This window comes from Pan troglodytes, chromosome 2 (assembly GCF_028858775.2).
Source record: "Pan troglodytes isolate AG18354 chromosome 2, NHGRI_mPanTro3-v2.0_pri, whole genome shotgun sequence".
Taxonomy (NCBI): Eukaryota; Metazoa; Chordata; class Mammalia; order Primates; family Hominidae; genus Pan; species Pan troglodytes.
Window position 1 is genome coordinate 57,926,606 of NC_086015.1, and position 8,493 is coordinate 57,935,098.

The window sequence follows — 8,493 nt, forward strand, 5'->3', positions numbered from 1 at the left end:
TTCAGATTGCTTTTTCGTGAATATAAAGATGAGGAGTCCATTCTGCAACCTAAAAATATTTACTTATTAAAACTATATTAATACTTTAATAAACTATACAAAAAGGTAATGAGACAAACATCTGCATTTATGGAACTGCATGTCAGTCAGGCCAGTTCCCTGCAGAGGGAATTCCCAGCATGACCTCATTCATCTGTGAGGACACAGAGCAGTCCTTGTTTAGACATACACATTCATCTACTGCTCATCATGGTCAGCCTTCCACTTCTTGATGGTTTCCTTCTGCTATGAATGCGCATGTCCGGTTGTCTGCTTCTTAGAGCAGACATTTACCTGAAAGAAAATGTTACAATAATTAGTTACTGGTTATTAATTTGGATCTGTGTGAAAACCCCAACATATTACATGTTATAAAATCTTTCTCAAAAGACATTTTGATAATAAGGCCAGTGAATTTTTCAAGGGTTAAGATAACAAATATATTTCCAAATAATGTCTGAGTAATTATAAGCTGTTGGGCAACTTCTTAAAGAAAACATTACTACAGAAGTGTTTTCAAAACAAAATCCTACAAAAGAATTTCAGATCTGAAGTTACCTTCCTCATCCACCAGCCATTGGAGGGGGACTAGGGCCACGCAGATGATTGATTCTACCCATTCTTCGGGGAGGGTTTCCCGGTGGCCTAATAAAATAAAAAGTTAGTATCTACTGTTTGATAGACACAACTTTGTCTCCTTTTAAAAGCACTCAACTAGACCCTTTTCTTTTTCAGCACCCACATGACCCTAAAACACAATTTAAAATAGAAACTACCATTTTAGGTCAGGAGGCAAAAATTAAAACACTTAAAGGGACCAGACACATAGTGCACACAAGGAACTAAGTCAAGAAAGGACTGTGATGAACTGAACAGCACCTCCAGTAATGCCCCACTGAAACCCAGCTCCAGCTGATTTTTGCCAGGTAGAAACATAAGCCTAGCCCAGTGCTACTTGATCTTGATCTTTACGGCTTTTTTTTTGAGATGGAGTCCCACTCTGTCTCCAGGCTGGAGTGCAGTGGTGCGATCTCAGCTCACTGCAACCTCTACCTCCTGGGTTCAAACAATTCTCCTGCCTCAGCCTCCTGAGTAGCTGGGACTACAGGCGCATACCACCACACCCAGCTAATTTTTGTATTTTAGTAGAGACGGGGTTTCATCATGTTGGTCAGGATGGTCTCGATCTCTTGACCTCGTGATCCACCCGCCTCGGCCTCCCAAAGTGCTGGGATTACAGGCTCAAGCCACCGTGCCTGGAGATCTTCTAAGTTTTTAATTAGCAACTAGAAATCCAGATGTTCAAACGAAATCTTTAGATTTTAATGTTGGCCATCAGTTTTCATCCTCTAATTTAGACTTTTTCCATGGGATATTTCATGTATATTTTAGCTTTGTCAGATTAACTGATTATTATCAAATCAGAAGCAATTGACTTTTAATTTACAGTAATGCATTAATTTTGTAAAATAGGATTTAAACTTTTAATTTCCAAAAATCTAACTCTATCTACCTAAAATATCTAATAAAGGTATACAAAGACATAAAAACAACTATTATCAATTTAAAAAGCTGTACCCTCTTCCATCATCGTATCTGGAATCAGACGAGTTTCCATAGCTTCTTCTTTTTTTCACATCTTGCTGAAGCAGAGTTTTGAAACTGAAACAAGGGGCAGAAAACAACAAAGGTATCACTTTTGACAACATTCTAAAATATATTTCCATGGTTTTTAACCATCATCTCTGTGAGAGGATTACTAAACCCACTTAGCTCCTACCCCACATTTCTTGCAGCCAGCTGGACACCACCATCTAACTTAAGCATGTGTCTAAACTGAATGTGCTATGTTGTACACCAAATCTACCCTTCCTTGTATTTCTTATTTGCTAATAACTCCCCTAGACAGAGCATGAAACCAGAGTCATCCCTGACCTCCACTTTAAATCAGCCATCGGGTTTTTACAGTGTCTCATGTTCATTTCCCCTGCAAAAGTCTACCTAACATCTTAGGGAAGGAGGGGCCAAGGGTGGTGTGGCAAAGGCACAGGGCTTCTGGGAATCCATTGAAATGGAATTTTTAAAAATGATATGTAAAATTATATGGAAGGATTTAACTGAGTTTAAAAAGTACTTTTATAAACAACATGGAGTAGGTGAAATTTGTAAAAGAGTTAAGTTTTGGATTGGGTAACTTAGGGCCTCTCTGGTGCCCTGTTGTATTTTTCTATGGAACCATCTCTTCCATTTTACATTCTACACCATCTAGTTTATGCTATATATAGCCGTAAAATTAAACTTTCTAAACCACAGCTAAGATCAAATTAAGCATAAAGACCACAGCCTGATACTCAAACTTCTATGCCATCCTTCATGTGGTTTCCTTTATCTGGGATAACTTCCTCTGATGTTCACCTCCCAGTCATGCCCACCCTTGCAATATGAAGATATTTACTGACAGTAAACTCAATGAAAAAAGGGTCTCCCACATCTTTGCATCCCTACAGTTCCCTGATCATGAGACACTCAAATATATATTCAAATTTAGGAATAGGTAAGACTTCTTAATTATTGATGAACAATTCTAACAAACAGCATGTAAAAGACCAAAACATGCATTTAACTAGTAACTGCTTACAATTATGAAGACATTTAAATTTTTGTCTCCTTTACCAATTCTAACCCTTCATTATAAAAAAGTTTACTTCTTTGGAATTTTTTTTAAACCAGGATATAAAACCTTTTATTTACTTGTTATATAATATGGAATGAAAGTTGCACGCACAAAAAAAAAAAAAAAAAAAACAAGAATAGTAGAGAGAAAGTGAGGTCCAGTCATTTAGCATCAGAATTGACAGACCCAGCCATAGGTTGAAGTAGTTACCACCAAGGTTAAGATGTGGTGAAGTTTACCAATCCAACTAACATATACTCATAATCACAAGCTATCTGGTGGTAGCAGCTTTATCACTAACGTCTATTTCCCTGTGTAAAGCTATTTTTTAAATTGCAATAGAAAACTGTTTCAGGAAAGTTGAGCTTATTTAAGATCCCTAACATAATGCACATGATGTACACCTGTCAACTTAAATATCAGGGCAATTAAGAGCTCTTCTATACTTACAACAAAACCACAAACTCAGCTATTCCCCAGAAGAAATCTGTTATCAAAGATAATCTCCATGGAGACTGACTCCGGCTGTCCAACACTTGTCCTACAGATAAGAATTAAAGAAACTTTAGTGAGTGCTACAAATCCCTAACCCAAGAGGCATCACATTTAATTATTGAGGTAACAATGATTGGGGTTTTAACTTGCCCATTGTTCCAAATGGCCAACACCAGAAGAAATCTGTGAGCATCATTCCAAGGAAAGGTTCGGAGAAGTAATGTTCCATTATCTAGGGACATTCCTCTAGTATGTCAAAAGCCTACTGGTTTATAAACTTGGTGGGTGACTTCATTCTATTCAACTACTTTCTCTCTTTCTATAAATATATAACAAAGGCTGGGCGCGGTGGCTCATGCCTGTAATCCCAGCACTTTGGGAGGCCGAGGCAGGCGGATCATGAGGTCAGGAGATTGAGACCATCCTGGCTAACATGGTGAAACCCCGTCTCTACTAAAAACTACAAAAAATTAGCTAGGCATGGTGGCACACACCTGTAGTCCCAGCTACTCAGGAGGCTGAGGCAGGAGAATTGCTTGAACCCAGGAGGCAGAGGTTGCAGTGAGCCCAGATGGCGCCACTGCACTCCAGCCTGGGTGACAGAGCAAGAAAAAAAAAACAAAAAACAACAAAAAAACACATATATATAAAACAAAAATTTATCATGGTTTAAAAATGTAACAATGGTTACCAATGGTTAACCATTTTAAAGAGTACAGTTCTGTGATATTAAGTACATTCTACATTGATGCACAACCATCACCATCATCCACCTCTAGAAGTTTTTCATCTTCTCCAGCTGAAACTCTATACCCATTAAACCCTGATTCCCATTACCTTCTCCACCCAGCCCCTGGCAACCACCATTCTACTTTCTGTCCCGACAAATTTGACTACTCTAGGAACCTCATAAAAGAAGAATCATACAATTTCTGTCCTTTAGTGACCAGCTTTTCACTTGGCATGTCTTCAAAGTTCATCCATGTTGCAGTATGTGTCAAAATCTCCTTCCTGAAGGTTGAATAATATATCCTTGTATGTATATACTACATTTTGTTTACCCACTCATATCTGTTGATGGACACTTGAGTTGCTTCCACCTTCTGACTACTGTGAATAATGCTGCTATCAACATGGGTGTAAAAATACCTCTTTATTCAAGTACTTTGAAGAAACAAATGGGACAGGTGAATATAAAGGAATGCTCACACCACTTCCATATTCCTAAACATGTTGAGTATTTCTTTTCATTTGCAAAGTCTCTTGCCTGTATAAAAAGATTGCGTATTCATACTCTTACAAGTCTTTGGAATCAGTTATTTTTATAAAATTCTTATAAAGAGTGTGTATGCTCTAAGTACTAAAGAGAATTTGGCTTGTTCTTCATTAAAATAACTACTGTTTCCTATAACAGCATACTCTTAATTCTAATAGACTCTAGCTTTATCTTAAGCAAAACTGGATCTATTTTTCAAACCACTTTAATAGAAGCTACAACATAAGTTGGTACACTATATTTCAGCCTTGCAAATCAAGATGTCAGAATATTTTCGGGGAAGAGTAACTGTCAACTACCTCTCCTTTCCATTATCCCAAGAGTTAACCCCACTCACCTCTACCCACTCCATGAGGGTTTACTTTTCCTCTTTTCTTGACCAGCTTAATTTCAGATACCCACTTGGATCTAAGCTCTCACTGTGCTACTGAGAGCAAGGGGCTACAAAAGTTTAGAGGGTGGATGACAGGCTTAGTTCTCTGCCTCTTCCTAGCTCTGCTTTGTTGGCTGATGTGACATTTTCTTTCTCCAACAAAAAGTATTCCAGGGCTAGCCATCACATAAGATTTTTGAGAAAAAAAAAGAAGTCATCTGACAGTAAGAGAAAGATTTTGTCAAGTGCTGATAATACAGTCCTAAGAAGGTGGATCTAATTGGAACCTGTCATTTCTTCCTCTGTGATTCTATCTTGCTTTTCCACTTTCCCTTTCTTAAGGCAGAATGTCCCTTCCACCAATATCCCCAGAGAGAAGTAAGGTGTTTGAATGCAGTTGCGTTTCTCAACTTTTAAAGTACGATAAAGAGTCCTAATCGGCTACTTATGTGGACCAAATGAAATAATGCGAACAAAGTAAGACACAACAAATACAAGGAATTATTCAATAATTCATACAGAAGCTTCCAGCCTTAAGCTTATATCACAAAGGCTATAAAACAGGCTATAAAACAGACTAAAGTCTGAAAGCGCCCAAAACTAAGATGAAATTTTGATGCTTTTCTGTAGTGTCCATCAATCTACTTGTTTCAAAGATTTTTAAGTGGGAGATGAGAAGGGGAGATTTTTAAAAGTCAAGAAATGCAAAAGTGCAGTCAGCCAGAAGGCTCCTCACTGACTACCTTACTCGTCTCTGGAGAAAAACAGATGACTCAAATAGAACCAAGACCTAGTTCCAGTGATCCACAACTCCTTGTTAAGACTGTACCAAAGAATTTCACCTGAGTCAAACAGGTGGGCAGGCAGCTCTAGCACTGATCTGACACAGTCATGTCCTTCCTTTCCGGTCATCTTCTTTGTGGGGTCGCAGAATTAAGTCTCTCGGATTCTCCATTCCGGTAATAATTAACTTGCTCCTAGGGGAAGATGGTACTTCTTCCCATGCCCCTTGAAATTCGAGCAAAAAATTCCATGTTTGACTAGCTACCCTTTCCTGGGGAAAAAGCCTACGCAAAGCTTTCTTCTAATTATCATCCTAGGTCGGCTCGGTCTTTTTACACGTTGTAGGTAGGGGCAGCATAACAGATAACAAGGACGCTGACGTCAGCCTACCTGTGATCGAATCCCGACTCAGCCATTAAGTTACCTCTGTGACTTAAATAGCCCAGGCAAGCTATTTAATCTATCTGAGCCTCAGAGTTTCCACCCGTAAAACAGGATTGAATGTGACGATAAGCAAATAACTGAAACACTGTCCAGGGCACAAGCGCTACGTGTACAGCGTCGGCGTCATTGTCCTTACTAGTTTTAAGGATACCGACACCCGAGAGGAAAGACCACCCTCGCAAATCCACAATCAAGCGCTTGCTGCACGAAGGCGGGGTTGCAGGGCTCCCAGTACTCAGCGTGAGGCCGGCGGGACCTCGGCCCCCGACTGCCGGCTCAGAGACCATCGGCTGACGCGCCGCAAGCCGAGGCGACTTCGGTCCAGCTCCGCCCGGTCGCGGGGCGCTAAGCCCGGGGAAGCCGCACCGGGCCCAAGACTCAGCGAGCGACGATGAAAGGAACCTGGAGTCCGATCTTACAAGTCACCGGTCGAAGCCACAGCCCGCTCTCAACTTACCGTTCGAGATGTAAACCATCTTGTCCCACTTCCCCGCTTCGGAGCCACCGGGCGCCTGGCCCCTGTCGGTTTCTGTATCTCCCTCTGCTCCCCGCCCTTCGAGCGTCACAGGCCGCGATTAGACAAAATGCTGACGAGGACGAAGGTGGGCAGAGCCCATTGGCTGCTGAAAGAGACGCGCCCCCGATGGGCGTTTTTGCATCGTCACATCGCGACTTCCGGTTAGGCGGAGGCGGCCGAGCTGACAACCGGATATGACGTTAAGGACTGCCCTGTAGTGCCCGCGGTTTCCAGTCCTCTATCCGACTTGATCGTGCAGAGTTGGTTCGCACCGCCCAGTGAGGGGAAGCTGTTTTCTCGTCGATTGATAGGCTCCGGGTCTGGGTAGGAGAGGCTGCCCTGTATGAGGTAGCTTGAAGGGCCGCTGACAGGAGGAAACGCTTCCGAATTTTCCAGACGTGTTGACGTTTGAGGGTGCTGACTACACGTTAAGGAACTTTATTGTCACGCCTTTGGGAATATACTGCCAGGCTCTTCCTAGATATATTCATTCTCTTTAAAATGAGCGTGTCTACCTGGGTTCACCAGAAACTGAGTTTTTCTTAGCCTTTTGTGAGGCAACTGAAAAGTAAATTGAACTGTAGGCCCTTTCTCTGCTTGTTTCTTATTGATGGCGACTGCTTATGACCACTTTGGTGACAGACGAATTAGAAGACATGTCTTGGACATTCAGTAAATGTGGACCACATACCATGGATATTTACTCTGCTCCAGCCAGTGGGCTGCCTCTGTTCCTTGAACGTGGCCATTTCATTCCCTTCTCAAGGCCTCTGCACTTGGCTATTCTTTCAGCGTGGAGACCTAATGGCTGCTTCCTTTGACTTCCCGCCCCCAGTTCTCAAGCCATGTGTCATCTCTTTGGAAAGATTCCTAATCGCCTTCCAGAAAATGAAAATTACATGCTAAAAATCTATTTTGAGTTTAACAACGTTGGTTAAGATTTTATGTTCTAATACTTAGAACTGACAAAGATCTAATTTTATGTTGATTTTGGAGAGAGCATTTTCCCCAGAAAAGTTCATAATAGGACAAGACAACATCCTTCACCTCATTTGGGATTTGTGCAGCACAATCATAAAGGATCATTTCTGCAAAAATATTAGGGCAGGACCGTTAATTTTCCCAAGGGCCTTTCTTATTCTAGACCATGCCACCATCATCTCTCACCTGCTCTACGCTAGTTTCCTTCTAAATGAAATCTCAGGTTCAGTCTTTTACCATCCTTAGGCAGTTTTACAAACTGTAGCAAGATCGATCTTAAAACGGAGATCATCTCGTTCTCTTGCCTAAAACCTTTTGGACACTAAAATTTAGTGATTTCCTATTGCTCTTAAAATCCAGTTCCTTGTCGTGGCTTGCAGGCCCAAGGTGACTTGTCCTCTTGATTGCTCCTCTCACTGTACTTTCAGCCACATCTCCCCACCCAGATTATGCTCTGGCAACATTGTTGTTTTAGTTTATGAACACCCCCACCGAGATTATGCTCTGGCAACATTGTTGTTTTAGTTTGTGAATACCCCGGGTTTTACTGATACCTCCAGGACTCTGCCCATGCTTGTCCCTCTACCTGGAACCCTCTTCCTCTGACTCCTTGCACATCCAGCTCATTTTATCCTTTAGCCCTCTGCTTAGTTGTCACCACTTCTGGGTGCCCTTCCCTGGCCACTCATCTCCGTGTTTATTTTCTTCATAGTAATTCACATTGTGAAACTGTCTGATAATTAATTTGTCTCTTGTCCTCAAGAAAATATAAGACGTAAGAGGTCAGGAATCCTGTCTGCCTTATTGTCTTTTATATCCTCAAGGTCTGTCATAGTTCTTGGCAAGTAGTAGGTGCTCAGATATTTGTTGGTTGGTTGAATGAGATTTTTTTAGACAATTTTTTGACAATT

The 8,493-nt window shown here is 41.2% G+C and overlaps 1 protein-coding gene across 1 annotated transcript; it reads right to left on the reverse strand.

The window, feature by feature from the left end:
• On the reverse strand, positions 1-6,734 carry SELENOK (selenoprotein K). The gene is made up of 5 exons (NM_001114877.1): positions 6,542-6,734; positions 3,164-3,254; positions 1,618-1,701; positions 598-684; positions 1-333 (listed from the first exon to the last, which is right to left on the reverse strand). Exons 1-5 carry the CDS (start codon positions 6,558-6,560, stop codon positions 330-332), a joined length of 285 nt encoding a protein of 94 aa, NP_001108349.1. The 5' UTR covers positions 6,561-6,734; the 3' UTR covers positions 1-329.
• Between the last annotated feature and the right edge of the window lie 1,759 nt (positions 6,735-8,493).